Source organism: Engraulis encrasicolus, chromosome 9, assembly GCF_034702125.1.
Source record: "Engraulis encrasicolus isolate BLACKSEA-1 chromosome 9, IST_EnEncr_1.0, whole genome shotgun sequence".
Taxonomy (NCBI): domain Eukaryota; kingdom Metazoa; phylum Chordata; class Actinopteri; order Clupeiformes; family Engraulidae; genus Engraulis; species Engraulis encrasicolus.
Window position 1 is genome coordinate 47,807,859 of NC_085865.1, and position 17,500 is coordinate 47,825,358.

General features: G+C 44.5%; 1 protein-coding gene across 2 annotated transcripts in view; it reads right to left on the reverse strand.

Moving 5' to 3' along the window:
• dcaf11 (ddb1 and cul4 associated factor 11) overlaps positions 1 to 17,500 on the reverse strand; it is a 35,559-nt gene that overhangs the window by 5,015 nt on the left and 13,044 nt on the right. For both annotated transcript variants that reach the window (XM_063207298.1, XM_063207297.1), the window contains exons 9-13: positions 17,383 to 17,451; positions 16,081 to 16,138; positions 15,161 to 15,346; positions 7,445 to 7,598; positions 4,552 to 4,704 (exon numbers count right to left, since the gene is read on the reverse strand). In XM_063207298.1, the coding sequence (XP_063063368.1) occupies positions 4,552 to 4,704; positions 7,445 to 7,598; positions 15,161 to 15,346; positions 16,081 to 16,138; positions 17,383 to 17,451 (620 nt within the window). The remainder of the gene's footprint in view (positions 1 to 4,551; positions 4,705 to 7,444; positions 7,599 to 15,160; positions 15,347 to 16,080; positions 16,139 to 17,382; positions 17,452 to 17,500) is intronic.

The window sequence follows — 17,500 nt, forward strand, 5'->3', positions numbered from 1 at the left end:
TGTGTGTGTGTGTGTGTGTGTGTGTGTGTGTGTGTGTGTGTGTGTGTGTGTGTGTGTGTGTGTGTGTGTGTGAGTGTGTGTGTGTGTGTGTGTGTGTGTATATATATGAGTGTGCATGTGTGTGTTTTAGCTGTACATTACAGTAGTGTTTTAATCCTCCCTGGTGGTTTTCAGCCTCTGCTTCCTTATTTGGCAAGCCGTTTTCTCACACATAAAGCACCACTTACACCACTCTCAGAGAACATGTATATGTTTACATTAAGGCCATCATTCATATTCATTTAACTTATATTATATTTACAGAATGACAGCTGGACTTGCAGAGCCTATCAATCTATCATGTACACTTCAATTGCTGGGTAAAAGTATAGAGAGAGAACAAATGAAGCCCTGTGCTTGGGTGCTTGGCTGCTGGCAGCTTTGGCTGGGCCAAGGACAAAGTCATCTGAAAGGACCCCCCACCCAATGCATTCAATGTAATGAGGATCCAATTATGGGCCCCCTATCTCCCTGGGCCCGGGACAACTGACCCCTTTGCCCCCCCTTGTCTGCGTTCCTCCTTGGGTGGGTGCCTGGGGGGCGGATCCTCTCGTACTGTTTTCAGGCCAACCAGAACGGTGCCGGTGCCCGAACCAGCAGTTATGTTTGGCACTGAAGTACTCAACTGCGACTGAGCCATCCGCGTTCATACCCGTTTCTGAACTTTTCCACACGTGACTGTGCGCCACCTGCTGACGTTCATGTTACAGTCACGGTTTGTGGAGAAAAAAAAAACAAGTATCTTTCTGGTTTGTGAACGGCAAAATCTGCAGCGTGAACACGCCAGCCCATTCGTGATTCGGTGCGGGAACGGGCAACGGCATGGTTCTCCGTCGGCCTGAATGCGGCATCAGTGCATACGAACACATAAGGCGTGTTAAGGCTGACTAAGAACCGTGCTTGTGCCCGTTCCCACACATAATCTCAAACCGGCCGACATGTTCATGCAACAAACATTTGAGATTCAGAAAGTTGTTTGGCGGCACTGTTCTGGTGGGCCTGAAAACAGTAACAGAGCCCCAAACAGTACACTAACGTCCACTACACTACATACCAGTACACAGTGACAGTAGTAACTCCCCTATGTGGTGGGGTCTTTACACAGCTGGCATTTCACAGCAGGCCACGCCATACAGCACAGCAGGCCAGGCTGTGACGACCAAAACACTCACGGCTACCAGACACACACACACAGACACAGACACAGACACAGACACACACACACACACAGAGTCCCGTCATATAACATGGCCTTGCAAGTTAGCACAGCTGTACATACAAATGGACTGACACATACACACAGACAGAGATAATGTTACTGGTAGCGTAGTTAGAAAAAAACACACTCACTCAGTAGGCATACAGTACTCATGAACACAGGCATTAACAACATAATCTAACACTGTGCGGTCCGGTTCTCGATTCTGATTGGCTGATAGCTGTGGTCAATCGAGCGTAAACCTACACCTTCCACCTGAAGATTCTATGTGCATCCAAGTTAGACCAAGCGCATCTACGTTGGTAATGACAATATTTTGCAGTTGGGGTAGGGAGTCTGCAAGAAGAGCATATCTTTGCAATCGCCTCCTTGACGAGTTTTTTGTAGCGAGTGTGTGTCTGGCAGTGTGTGTCTGGTGTGTCACATTCACTTCCTCAACCGCAATGGATCAAATTAATTGTTATTAAAGCGTTTTTAAAGAAATTTGGTCAGCGATTAAGTGTAACAGTGTTAGATAAGCAATAAGCCACGAGTCTGTGGGTTGTGCTCAATTGATAACGGGCAAGGGGACGTACACGGCACTCAGCTTCGCGTCGTGCCCCACTCCCCTTGGCCGTTATCAATTGAGCACAACCCACGGCCTCTCGTGGCTTATTGCTTAAGTATACTACACACAGGCATCGTATGACATTCACACACACATAGGCAGACGGACGGAACTTAAAGAGAAATTCACACTCACACATACGCAGCAACATACACACAGATAAACTGTGTCATTTAGACACACAGTGGCAGACAGACAGACTGAAAGACAAATGCACACATTCAAAAACGGGCACACTTACTCATATTTACAGTCAGTAACACGTAAACAAACATACAACCTGGGTCAGACAGACTGAAATAGTAATAGAGATAGATCAACAGCCAGAGACAGACGAACAGAGAGAGAGATAGAGATACAAAGAGGCTGTAAAGACAGAGAAATAAAGTGCCAGACAGACAGGCAGGCAGGCAGACACACAGTAAACAAGAGATAGAGTGAGAGAGAGCGAGAGAGAGAGAGAGAGAGAGAGAGAGAGAGAGACAGAGACAGAAACAGGGTCAAAGGAACAGACAGACAGCCGGAGTTGTATAAAGTAGAGGTAGAAGTACTCTTACAGACGTAATTACAACACTGGTGGTATATTACATGGTTTCAACTTTGTAATATCATTCTACTAGTGTTGTAATTACATTTGTTAAAGTACTTGTACTTAATACTAGCCTGGAGAGCCAGACCCCTACAGCAAAAACCTGTAACAGGGTCTGGACGAGCTCGGAGAGAGTGTGGGCGGGATAAACGGTTGTCTATCAAAATGCATTGGCACTCAACGCCACGCAATAGGATGGTGGAACAACCAATCCCCACACAGTTCTGTGTAACGTCACAGCTGTCTTTCAGAACGTACACGCGACACGCCCCTTTGTAGGTGAAGCGGCAACTTCGTGCCTTCATAGGAATGAATGCGTGTGATCACCGCAGCCACAAACAAGTTTCCTAATAAATCGTGTTTTCACTTACACAGTTTAAAAATGCCTCGTTTTCAACCACATGGCCCTCCTTGATCAACCAGCGAAATGTTGAGCAATTTGGGGCTTGTTAAATGGTTATATTTATGATTGTTGTCAACATGGCATGTTCGGTGTTAGCTAGCTAGGTGTATACCCATAGAACACGGCTGGATACCTGGCTAGCTCTGTGTCATCGACGACAGGTTGGCTAGTCGCTAGCTCGATAGACTCTGTGTCATTCTCATCAATTTAGTAAGCCACTTAAAGACTTTCAAAGCTCGCAAATGTCTCGTTTTTAATGTCATGGATCTTATTAGAAATTGGGGCAGGCATATAACACACGGCTGGATACCTAGCTCTGTGTGTTATTGACGACAGGTTGGCTAGCCACTAGCTCGGTAGACTAGGTGTCATTCCCATCTATTTAGTAAGCTACTCAAAGACTTTCAACGCCCCCAAATGTCTCGTTTTCAACCACATGGCCCTCCTTGATCAACCAGCGAAATGTTGAGCAATTTGGGGCTTATTAAATGGTTATATTTAAGATTGTTGTCAACATGGCATGTTTGGTGTTAGCTAGCTAGGTGTATACCCATAGAACACGGCTGGATACCTGGCTAGCTCTGTGTCATCGACGACAGGTTGGCTAGTCGCTAGCTCGATAGACTCTGTGTCATTCTCATCAATTTAGTAAGCCACTTAAAGACTTTCAAAGCTCGCAAATGTCTCGTTTTTAATGTCATGGATCTTATTAGAAATTGGGGCAGGCATATAACACACGGCTGGATACCTAGCTCTGTGTGTTATTGACGACAGGTTGGCTAGCCACTAGCTCGGTAGACTAGGTGTCATTCCCATCTATTTAGTAAGCTACTCAAAGACTTTCAACGCCCCCAAATGTCTCGTTTTCAATGGCATGTGTCTTATTAGAAATTGGGGCAGCAATTTCATTGTACACCTACAATACTGGTCTGATAATAGCGTGTGACCAGAGAATCGTATATGAGAGATAATCCAACCTCTTTGGTGTGACTATCTGGTTCTGTAAAATGCTAAAAAATAGCTTACCGAGCTAGCTTAAAACATCGAATCAAAACTAGTAATGTGTAGTGATCTATTTGTGTCTGATAAGTTCATGGTGTATTTTTACATCAATCCATGTCAGCCACGAAATGTATTATCATCCAGGCTTTTTAAATTAAGTAAAAACTTTCGTGCTGTAAGTAGCACGGACGGCCGCCATGTTTCTTCTTAGAAAGTTTTCTGTGTTTACTAGGTAGCCCGGCCCCCCATCTCGCTCCTCGCGATTTGATTGGCCCTGTCATCGGATAACTTTCAGCCTCGCAAAACGACCGGGGTCCGCTAGACTACCCCTGGGAGCAAATTCAATTTGCGGTCGCTAGGGGCGTCTAGATTTCTAGGCTAACTTAATACAACTCTGCAGACAAACGTAACACAGAGACAGAGACAGACAGACAGACAGACAGACAAAGGCAGAGGGAAACAGGAGGAGAGTAAGAGAGGTCCTTACTGATTGATCTTGACAGACAGACAGACAGACAGACAGACAGACACAGACAGAAACGCAAAAAGAGTAAGAGTGGTCCTCAATGATGAACTTGACAGACCGACAGACAATCAGACAAAGAGAGTATTAGCAGTCTTGAAAGACAGACAGACAGACCGACCGACAGACAGACAGACGGAAAGACAAAGACAGTAATGGTGGTCCTCACTGATGATCTTGCCGGTGGAGCAGCCGGTGTAGATGTACTTCTGGCCGGTGCTGAACTCGGGGGAGAAGCGGCAGCGGATGAGCGTGTGCAGCACCCCGTGACCCCTATACGTCATCACCGACGTGTCACCCGTTAGCTTGTGCCTCTTCAGGGCTGCAGGACAGAGATACAGACAGAGACAGGTGTGCGTGTGTGTGTGTGTGTGTGTGTGTGTGTGTGTGTGTGTGTGTGTGTGTGTGTGTGTGTGTGTGTAAATGAGAAGAAGAGTGAGGGACAGCAAAAGAGGAGATGGAAAGAAAGAAAGAAAGAAAGAAAGAAAGAAAGAAAGAAAGAAAGAAAGAAAGAAAGAAAGAAAGAAAGAAAAAGAGACAGAGACAGGTGTGTGTGTGTGTGTGTGTGTGTGTGTGTGTGTGTGTGTGTGTGTGTGTGTGTGTGTGTGTGTGTGTGAGAGAGAGAGAGAGAGAGAGAGAGTGTGTGTGTGTGAAAATGAGAAGAGAGGGAGCGACAGCAAAAGCAAAAAAGAAATGTGTGTTTGTGAAAGAAGGGAGGAAAAAAGAGACAAGGTGGGTGGTTTTGTTAGGCAGGACAGAGTCAACATAGACTAATACAAGAATTCCAAAAAGGGGCTTATTTAAGGAGTTCAAGGCATTTGAGAGACAAAGTCGCAGATTGCAGATTTGAATTCAGCACAACCAAATTGACAAAATAAGACTGTTTGCCGACTTTGTCTCACAAATGCCTTGGGGTGTCACAATCTAGGATTTCGGTACTAGTCTAACAAAGCTAAAAGACATTGCATATCAACATTATGCTAAATCGAAAGCACACACAGTGTGGTTTCCCTAATGCCGTGAAGGTTGCTACTCACAGATATCTTAAGCGTGCAACATGAAATCAGCAGCACATAAATACAGACAATTACAATCCAATTACCAGACGCCCGCGCGCGCGCACACACACACATCCTTCCTTTCTCTACATGTCCCTCTCTGAATTGGTCTCCTAGTCCCCCCACCCCCGCCCAAAAACACATGCACGCGCGTGTACACACACACACACACACACACACACACACACACACACACACACACACACACACACACACACACACACACACACACACACACACACACACACTATGTATTATTCAGTGCATTGTTACGACGATAGGTAGGGGGAGGGGGAGGAGCGGGGCTAAGCCACACTCAGCTATGCCACATCAAGATGCACCTGGCCCAGAGGCACCTGGGTAATTACGTTACCATGGCAACCCATTGAGGCCCAGGTGAGGACAATTTAGATTCTTGGGGCTAATTTCTGCACGGGGCAGAAGGGAAGGATGAAGGGAGAGAGAGGGAACAAGGGAGGTATGGAGAGGGAGTGAAGGTGGTTGAGAGGGAAAGGGGAAGGGGAGAAAGGGGAAAATGGGCTCTGCTCTGTTGCTAGAGGCTTGGTTTTTGAACTGACAAATTGAGGCGTGGATTCTGAATTCTGCTTTGAGCAAAAGACCCCTTTTGGCATTGATTGTGCCATGTTTTGATTGAGCTAAAAGATGAATTATTTACAAAGCAAATCTTTTTTTTTTCCAAGGCGATACCTGGTTGCTTCATGAGACACAGAGAAATTTGTAAGGGCCCTGTAAACACGCTCTGCTTTCCGATCTTCAAATATTTTGAAGAGACAAATCGTAGCACCGTAATTTGATATCGATGTCCATAATGGTGGGCGTAGCTTACGCACACTGTGCGCATGGTCAGTGGGTGCGACACCATGATGGATAAAAATTGTGACTCCCCAAAATCCGGAAACTCCGCAAAAATCGGCCGAAAGAGGATATCCTGTTGTCAGTGTTCAGTATGTGGCCAAATTAACTGCAGCTGTCAGTCCACAGTAATTGCGGGGGATAATTAAGAACAGCTGACCAGCATTCACTGCTCCCTATGACTGCTCCACACTCCAACCCTGGCAGTAGTGGCATTGCAGTTTGCTTCGATGCCTCAGGTACTGACCGTAGAAGAAATGTTACTACCCTCACGGCCAAGCCATACTACGCTGTCATGACGTCATTGAACCCTCCTATCTATACTCTCCTTGGTCAAAACCCTGCCTTATGTTTGCTCAAGCCAATTCAATACACCATCTGATCCTAATTACCCCTTCCGCCAGGTTGATGAGCTGATTAGTGAATGCACCTGTGTTGAGAGCACGGGCAGAAGGAAAACCTAAGGTGCTGTTTCGACGTGGCAGGATATTTTTTTAGCAGGGTATTTTTTTCTCCTGTTGAGGTGTAAACACAACATGTGGATAAAAATAAATCCTGCATTGTAACAAATGCGTTTCAGCCCCCTAAACAGGATATTTTTTCTCCTGCTTTTTATACCTGGATTTTAAATATCTGCTACATGGAAACGGAAGGCCAAAACCAATGCAAAACCAATGCAACCAGGAGAAAAAAATATCCACATATTAAAATATCCAGCTACGTGGAAACAGCACCTAAGACCCCTGGGACATTTTTAGAAAATGTGAATTCCAGAAAAGTGCATTCTAAGGTGCTGTTTCCACGTAGCAGGATATTTTTTTTAGCAGGGTATTTTTTTCTCCTGTTTAGGTGTAAACGCAACATGTGGATAAAAATAAATCCTCCATTGTAACAAATGCATTTTACCTCCCTAAATGGGATATTTTTTTCTCCTGCTTTTTTATATCTGGATTTTAAATATCTGCTACGTGGAAACAGAAGGCCAAAACCAATGCAACCAGGAGAAAAAAATATCCACATATAAAAATATCCAGCCACGTGGAAACAGCTCCTAAAACTCCATTTACAAGTAAAGGAGAGGGCTAAAAATTACCCATATACTTGTAAAGAGCTTCTTGTAGTGATTGTTACCTTTCTGTGGGACGGGCTGCCAGCGGTAGTCCCAGTTCTGCTGCGTGACGGCCAGTCGGGAGGCGGCCAGGCCCTCCTTGGGGGAGAACTTCCGCACGTCCCACAGCTTAATGGACTGGTCTTTAGAGTTGCTGATCAGGTAGCGGGCATCCCCCTGAAATCATACACACACACACACACAGACACAGACACACAGACACACACACGCAAGGACATTCAGTTGGTTAACATAGTAGACAGGTCATCAGCTGGGAAAATTAGGCCTTTCGTCCTACCGCACTTTTCTCTGTGGATAACTGACCAGAAGGCCTATTGGAAGAAATTAAAACATGGGGCCACGTCAATTTTTGCTCAGAGTTCAATATGGCCGCCATTTTCCAAAATGACTCGTTTTCATGCATTATTACATTGTACTATAAGGTGATATTCATGAACGATTAAGTACTTTCAGCACTATTCTGTCCTATTTCCTTACATACATGTTTACAAAGGTTGACTAAACTAAAACAAATGAAAATAAAGTTGTCCACCTTGCAATATCCAAAGGAAAGTGCTGAAAATAATGATTGAAATGCACATACAGAGTCTATGGCTGGGAAAATTAGGCCTATTGTCCTGTCAGGGTTTTCACAGTGGATTGCAGACCAGAAGGCCTATTGAAAAAGATTAAAACTTGGGGCCATCTATGTCCTCCAAAATTTTGTCTGTTTTTCCAGAATGGCAGACTTTCACACATTTTTCTCAATACTGTAAGGCCATAATTATCAATAAAGATTACCTATTTTTCAGTTAAATTGCCCTATCTTCTTACAGACGTGAGTATAAAGGTTGTCTAGGAAAAGGCATAAATATATATATATTGACAAAGGAATGTTGTCAAATGATTGAATTTCATAAACACAGTGGACTGCTGAAAAGTTCTGTGTGAGAACTGTGTGTGTGTGTGTGTGTGTGTGTGCGTGCGTGCGTGCGTGCGTGCGTGCGTGCGTGCGCGCGCGCGTGTTTGTATGTGTATGTGTGTGTGCCTGAGTGCGCTTTTCTCAAGTGTGTGTGGCCAGTGTGCTTCTTTACATACACTGACATAGACACAGTAGACCGGGTGTGTGTGTGTTGAGGGGGGGTTTAAGGTGTGGGGGTAGGGGGGACCGAATGATGTGGAGGGAGCGGGGGGATGAATGAGGGGGTGAGCGGGGGTAGGGGGGCAGAGTGGGGGGTGGGGGGGAATGAGTTGGATTGAATTAGGGGGTGGGTGGCAGAATAGTTTGTGGGGGGATGAGTGAGGTGGTGGGGGGGATAGTGTGGGGGGTTCAGGTTGGCAGAATAGTGTGTGTGTTTGTGTGGGGGGGTAAGTTCAGTGGGGGGGATCGACCTGCCAAACTTTCACATTGGATGGCGGGTGGGCGAGTATTTTGTGGGGGGTGGGGGGAGAATAAGTCAGGGGGGGTGAGCGTGGGGGGCAGAATAGTGGGGGGTGAGTGAGGGGTGGGGGGCAGAGTAGCATAGGGGGGGATGAGTGAGGGGGTTGGGGGCAGAAACGTGTGTGTGGGGAGGGGGGGGCAGAATAGTGTGTGGGGGAAAGACACTGTAGAGCAGGGGAAAGATGAGCGGGGCACACACGCACGCACAATCACTCTTGCTTTATGCAAAAAAATGTAGGCCTGAAAAACTTTTGGTCAGTAATCTAATGTGAAAAGTTTGGCATGTCAATAGCCTTTTTTCAGCAGTCAACTGTGTATGTGTTGTTCAATCATTTTCTGACAACAATCCTTAGGATATTTCGAAGGGGCAAGATATGTATTTACATCATTCTGTTGCCAACCTTTGTACTCACGTCTGTAGATAGGAGATAGGACAGAATTTCACTGAAAATAGGTTGTCTTTCTTGATTATTATGATCTTACAGTATTGAGAAAAATGTGTGAAAGTCTGCCATTCTGAAAAACAGAGAACATTTTGAAATTGGAGCACATTTGAGATGGCAACCAGCTGGTGAATCTTTTTCAATAGGCCTTCTGGTCTGTAATCCACTGTGAAAACCCTGACAGGACAATAGGCCTAATTTTCCCAGTCATAGACTCTGTATGTGCATTTCAATCATTATTTTCAGCACTTTCCTTTGGATATTGCAAGGGGGACAACTTTATTTTCATTTGTTTTAGTTTAGTCAACCTTTGTAAACATGTATGTAAGGAAATAGGACAGAATAGTGCTGAAAGTACTTAATCGTTCATGAATATCACCTTATAGTACAATGTAATAATGCATGAAAACAAGTCATTTTGGAAAATGGCGGCCATATTGAATTCTGAGCAAAAATTGACGTGGCCCCATGTTTTAATTTCTTCCAATGGGCCTTCTGGTCAGTAATCCACAGAGAAAAGTGTGGTAGGACGAAAGGCCTAATTTTCCCAGCTGATGACCTGTCTATAGTCATGGCATGATCAGGTAGCGGGCATCCCCCTGAAATCATACACTAACAACCAGGGCTCTAAACGGCATTTCTTTCCATCAACAGTCAAAATTGCTGGTAGATGTTTATCTTACTGGTCAAACACACACTCACTAATGGGTCAAAGTGGCTAGTAAGTTTTATTTTCTACCAGCCAACCTGAGGTTTTCACCAGCATTTGGCCGGTTGTCTGGTGTCAATTTAGAGCCCTGCAAAACAACACAGACAGACACACATGCACACACAGACACACGCAAGGACATTCAGTTGGTTAACATACTCAAGGCATGGACAGACAGACAAGACTTAGGGGCATATAGCAGCGCTTAGTTTGTGATGAGGAAACATGCAAGTTTTTCATTTAGACACCAGGAAACACAAATCTGCTTTGAATTGGACTTTGAGTACACTACTATATATGATTAACGGCTTGTGCAAATTGCCCATAAACTATTTGCAATGCCACTTACAATGTTCGCAATGCCTTGCTTTAAATGTCAGGGCCCTTGTTAAACTACCAATGAAGTGTGGAGCTAATTTGAGCCTTTTAATGGATTTAAAAATAGAGTTGTCTTCCGGCTAATGCTAGACTCTACAACTAGCTTGATAACCCGGTTGGAAGCTTTGGCTAAGTAAAAACAATCAAGTTTGGAATGTAACAGCCTAGCATAGTTCTGCTACCTCTGCAACCATTCTTACACTTTACAACGTGGCCAATATACCCGGAAGAACACAGACAGACCAATAGGTATCGCCTTAATGTTACTAACTATGCCTGTCCTTATACATGGGTTCTAAATTTCTGTTTTCTCCTGACTGCGCAAAACTCAATCTCTGATTGTTGAAAACCGCTGTCGGTCAAAAAATTTGCTCACCTGGTTGGCTGCCAGTGTCTTGCCCCTCCTCACAACATCGTGTTTACAAACACTGTGAACCCATGTAGATAAGTTTAGGAACATAGCCACATCATAAACTACTGTACACGAACCCATGGATACTGGGACAGACATAACAGGACAGCTTTATGACCTTGGTTAGGTCATATCTACACATTTTCTTTCTTAACATTTTTTTTGTCACACAAAAAGGTTGTGTTGCTGATTCAAGATTAGCATACATGACGTCACAAGGGGAGAATCCACAGATTTTATGTAGATATTAAAGGTGCACTATGTAGGATGGTGGCCAGAGTAGGTATTGCAACTATGTTGCTCATTGAAACTGTGCTGCATATTGCTATATATACTTTTCATGAATATTTACTAAATAATAAACTGATATTTACTAGTATGACCAAAGTACAATACGTTTCGCAGCTAATCATGTCTATTTCAGGAAATCTGAAATGGCGGACATGGAGAAGATCCCCCTTTTCATGTATGAAAAGTGCCATTTTCCCATTCATGATGAATACTTAGAATTTGATGGCGGTGGTTAGTATTTGTGAAAAAGGTAACATTTGTGAATGGGCTGCATGAATTCTGGAAAGGAACTGCTAAAAATATTACACGGTGCACTTTTAACTGTTCAGCAAGAGGCCCATCATAGAGGGTTAGCTAAGGTCAGGATCAGGTGTCACCCAGTAGTGTCACCTACTACGCCTCCAACATAACACCACATACTGTCACAGTCTCTGACTGAGGTAACACGAACAGCCCAGAAGGAGTGGGCAAGACAGGGCAGGGCAGGGCAGGGCAGGGCAGGGCAAGGCAAGGCAAGGAAGGACAGATGGGTCCCCTCTGCATTCATCATATTCACAATCACACTACACTGACCAAGACACACACACATCAGAAGCCTGCATGTTCACACATACACATGCTAGCGCGCGCACAGACACAGACACAGACACACACACACACACAACCTTTCTTCTGGGAAATACAAAGACACACACATACACACACACACACACAGGATCCATTAATTGCACACAATCATTTAATTAAGTGCAATGTAATGGGCGGGAGGTTGTAACAAGGTCGGCATGTTACGTAACCCCACTTTAGCCCGCTAATCAGCCCCCATTGAAATGCACTCTGACTGATAACATCATGAGGACGGCTCACCATTAGCTCCATGCTAAATGAGCGGACTTTACACCTAATATTGGGTGTGTGTATGCACGTGTGTGTGAAACGGTGAGTGTGTACATCTGAAACGGTGTGTATTCGTATATGTGTGTGAATGTATGTATGTGTGTAAGAGAAACGGTATGCGTGTGCGTGTTCACAGTATGTGTGTGTTCACTGTGTGTGTGTGTGCGTGTGTGCGCGTGTGTGTGTGTGTGCGTGTGTGTGTGTGCGTGTTGCCCTACAGCTAGTTCGTCCAATGACTGTGCACACACGCCAACACACTATCTGAGCTGAGGACTGTCTGATCAGATCGAAATAGGTGTGACTAATTGGCTGAATAGTTGACTGATATCTTCTAGTAGGCCTATTGCACCATCATGGGTATCAGTGCACATTCTGTTCTGCACGGCTGCACAGATGACTGCAAGCAAAATTCCTGGGAAAGTGAATGTGTCTGTGTGTCAACATGCTTAGCCTGTGGATTCGACTTTTTGATTTAGACTCTGACTGTAGACTGCCATCTGTTCCATAGTTTCATTATGTGTGTGTGTGTGTGTGTGTGTGTGTGTGTGTGTGTGTGTGTGTGTGTGTGTGTGTGTGTGTGTGTGTGTGTGTGTGTGTGTGTGTGTGTGTGTGTGTCCTGATCCCCCCCTCTATGCAGGATTGCAATGTTACATCATTAGCCTTGCGTGTGTAAAGAGATTATTAGAAAAGGTTAGATTTGACCTTATTGTCCCAATAGCCACAGCATGTAGTTTATGATACAAGGATATTGCATACCTCTACAATCTAGAACAGGTCTTTTGAACGGAACACAGGTTACCATTCAAACAAACAGTCATAAGAAATATGTGCAGGATTTTTCTTGCATGTTTTAGTACCAGATCCATAAAGCCATATGACTCATTGATAGGGGTGCGATTCGATGCGATTTGATTATTTTCGATACTTAAGAATGCCCCACGATACGATACAATACAATTTGACTTTTTTCAAATTACTTTTCCACTTCTATTATGTTATGGAGCTAGGGCACTGGGCAGGGGCATGCGATTCGAGTATTTTCGATACTTAAGAATGCCCCACGATACAATGCGATACGATTCAATCGTCAGATTATATTGCGATATATCGATACATTTCGATTTACACCCCTATTCATTGATGTATATTAAGTAGAAGACGTCAGGGTGGTACAACCGCAACTTATGTCACTACTGTAATAATTAAATTATTTTTTTGTTTTTATCGGATTATCTAAAAAGCATACTCATTGCTTGTACATTAATGACCTGTTGTTAATTAATTAATTTACCGGTAATGAACACAAGAGTGGCTTAATTAGCTTTGGTTGTACCAGCTGACACATGCTATTGGCCCATTTGCGGTATACCAAGGCAAAAGGTTGCCTGAAATTAATTCACTTCCCACGGCCATGCTTGGAGTGTACCACACATACATCACATACCTCAGGGGAGGGGAACCTATGCCTTGAGGGCCGTTTACAGCCCTTGAGGCCATCTCATCCGGCCCCGATATAATTTTAATGTTAAGCAGTGAATGAAAAATGACACGTTTTGTAAAGGTTTTGTTAAGGAAATTAAATTTGCAATGCAATCAACATGAATATAATATATTTTCAGGGGACCTAGTAAATGTAGGGTCTGTTGCAAAAGGTGGCCATCTTCAATATGGGCCTAAATCGCAGGGGGAAATCCTGATTTGTGTTAATAGTAAGGCCCTTTGAGTACTTCATAATATTTGAAGTGGCCCTCAAATGAAAACAGTTCCCCACCCCTGTACCGAACAGCGAGTAACATATTTGTTTACTACCTAGTATTCCCACATGTATATATATTCTGCTTTTGTGCTGAGTCATCTGAACTGTTTACAATAGTAACTCTCTCTTTGACAGGTTGGCTGTCCAAACTGGAGATCCAATTCTCGCTGGTCAGTCTGTTAATCATTTAACACAGGCCACAGAGGGTTTTAATACCGATTATAGGCCACAGAAGGGTTTTTAATACCGATTGCACATGCACTCATTTGAATGGAGTGCGTAAAACAGTGCCATTCTACAGTTGAGCCTCAAAACACCACATTGATCTTGTCAGTTAAAATGTCAATACAGATGAGACAGATTAACTGACTAAGTTAAAATCTGAGAGAACAACACAGAAAACCTGATCAGATGTTTCTTGTTTCATGAAAAACTGTCACAGGCTGTAGGGAAGTGTTTGTGTTGTGAAAGATTGTGGTATCTGATCTTGTTTCTGTGTGGAGATTACACTATCTGATTTGTTATCTCAGTTCAATGCAAAGGCGCTTTGTATTCTAATGTAAGATAATATTGTAATAGGAATTGAGCCAAGCATACAGTGCCACACTCCTGTGAAAAACAACTACAAAACACATCAAAGCCTCCAATCTAGCTCTAATGAATGTCACCTGTGTCACTGGCAGAAACATCAAGCCGTTGTACATTTAAAATGTTCTGTTTCCTGCGATGCAACACACACACACACACACACACACACACACACACACACACACACACACACACACACACACACACACACACACACACACACACACACACAAAACCCCTTACCAAATAAAAAGTGATGACTTTGAACAGATTTCTTTTTCAGGTGTTTCCCAATAGGATTGTGAAAAAAAAAGAGTTCCTACCGTAGCGTTTCCTGTTCTAGCTGAACATGCAGACAACAAATCAAATAAGTGTGGACATAATGCAAGAGAGAACTGTATACTTAGATCAGTGGTTCTCAACCTTTCTTGAACAAACGCCCCCTTGGCCTCATCACAAGCCTCCCAACGCCCCCTTCACCTCATAAGCCTGACAACACCCCTCTTCGTAGTAAAACATTAAATGGACTAATGCCCCCCAATGGCAACTTAACACCGCTCCCTTCCAGCTGTATCCTTCTCTATGCCCCCCTAGAGCTCCCCAAGAAATTTTAGGTGTGGATGGTGGGGACATGTCCATAGATACTACTTTTGTGGTAAACCTAGCTTGTCCCCATGTAATGCAAAAATAGCGTACCAGGACAATTTGCCACATTAATGTCCCCACCACTTTTCAAGCCAAACCAACACCTTTGCCTGCAAAATTGGTAGAGATCCATCCCAGCATGCATTGCGCGCGTGCACATGCAATGGTCATCATCTCACCTTGCTGTGGATGAAGGTGATGCCGTCGCGGTGGCCGGCCAGGTGGCCCACGGGTTGGGGGCGGTCCTCGCGCAGCGTGCGGCGGTCCCAGACCTTACACAGGGCATCATCGCTGCCCGAGAACAGCAGCTGGGACGAGCTGTCGGCAAACGCCACCGCATTCACGTCGTCCTCGTGTGCATCAATCTGATGAGGGGAGGAGGAGAGGAGGAGGAGAGAAGTGTGTAGGAGAGGAGGAATGGGCAGCAGATAACAAGAGAGGAGAGAAGAGAAGATGAGAGGAGAGAGGAAAAGTGAAGAGATGACAGGGGAGGCGAGAAAGGAGGAGAGGGGAGGAGAGGAGGCAAAAGGAGGAGAGGAGAGGAGAGGAGAGGAGGGGAGAGAAGAGAGGAAGGGTGAGGGAAGGAGAAAGGATGACAGGTGAGGACGGGAGGAGAGATGAGGGAAAAGGTAGTGAGAGACGATGAGTGGAAGGGAGAGGAGAGGAGAGACAAGGAAAGGAGGAGATACAATGTGAAGAAAACCGATATTGAATGGGTACTCCAAGTTAAGGTCTAACAATACCTTATAACCTTAGATGCTAGGTAAAATAATTGATGTAGGTAGGATAATACTGGACAAAGAGAAAGGAGTGACGACTGATTAAACTGACACCTTCTGTAAGTACAACAAAGAGATCCATTAGTCTGTCATGAGGGACAGCAAGCATGGGAACAGCAACGTGGAAGTGATACTGAACAGGACACACACACACACACACACACACACATTGCCAAAACTCGAACACGAACACACACACGGGCACACAAACACAGTCACACACACACACACAAACACACATATAGCCGCCCACTTTCCCTCAAAACAGACAGACACACACACACACTCACGCACGCACGCACTCAAATGCAGGCACTGACCTTCAATGTGCGTTTGTTCTGTTCTCGGTCAAACACATACAAGCAGCCATCATTTGCTCTAAAGAGAGAGAGAGAGAGAGAGAGAGAGAGAGAGAGAGAGAGAGAGAGAGAGAGAGAGAGAGAGAGAGAGAGAGAGAAAAGAGAGAAACACAGACCAGGAAGAATTATAGGATACATTAGAGCATATTATGACTGTGTAATTAAGGGGGAAAACACACAGAGTGTCAGATTAACACTATTCATCTTAATGGCCTCCGTCGCCATGTAATTGGCAGACAGAACAATAACATGGCACGACTTCACTCTCCAAGGCCGTATCTTAATACAGAGGTTCCCAAACTGGGGGTTGGGACCCCTAGGGGCATGGTTGTGGTGGTATAGTAGGGGGGGGGGGGGGGGGGTCATTGAATACAAGGGAAAGGGAGATTGAATAAAAACGGGAAATCCCACAGGTTAAGACGTGTTAAGATGTATTTGCTGTCCTGTGGATTTCTAGCAATATTAGCAAACAAACTATGAAAATCAAGCAATATTAATGGACAACAAAATTGCCTGGGCAAATTGTTTGTCCATTAATATTACAATATTTTCCATTATTACAAGATTTTTTTTTAATGTCACAAGATTTTCGAAAAAGGGGGTCCCCGCTGAAAAAGTTTGGGAACCAACCACACTGTCTTAATACGTCTTTAACGGCTCTGTGTGTTATTCTTGCCTGGGAGACCCCACCCTGGTCCTCTCGCTCGTCTGCTCTGTACTTTGTTGTTCTAGCCAGGGAGGAGTAATAGAGGAGGAGGAGGAGGAGTAAGATTTCAAAATCCACAAAAGGGAAACAGTGCAGCTATGGCGACTATTAAAACCACCCAACAGTCTATTTGTGGACAGCGGAAATTATACTTTGGAGCTGTGAAGGGGGTGTGGGTGTGGTATTATTACTGGGTGAAAACTTTGGGACTGTCAGTGCTGGAATTGGCTTCAGAAATGAAGATCCTGGTTAGGGAACAGCACAAAATCAGGCCATGTTGCGCTTTGGCACACCTCCGCACTTAAATGGGTGGTGTTGGGTGTAAATAAGGCTATCAATCAAAATTGTACAGACAAATTCTGCCCACCATTCATTACACATGCATAAACAGTATGCATTTCTCAGGAATAACGCCGTAAGACATAGTGATGCATATGAAATGGACAGTGTGGGGGATTTTATATTAATTCATTCAAGTTGTGATAGGCCACACACGCACGCACGTACGCACGCACGCACGCACGCACACACAGACAGAAGATGGAGAGCACACTTACCCTCCAAGAATCTCCTTCCCATCACAGGACGTAGTGAGAGAAAATACACAAAACCTCCTTTCATCGGGGCTAGAGAGAAAAGGAGAGACAGACAGAAATACAGAGGGGCTGTTTGAAA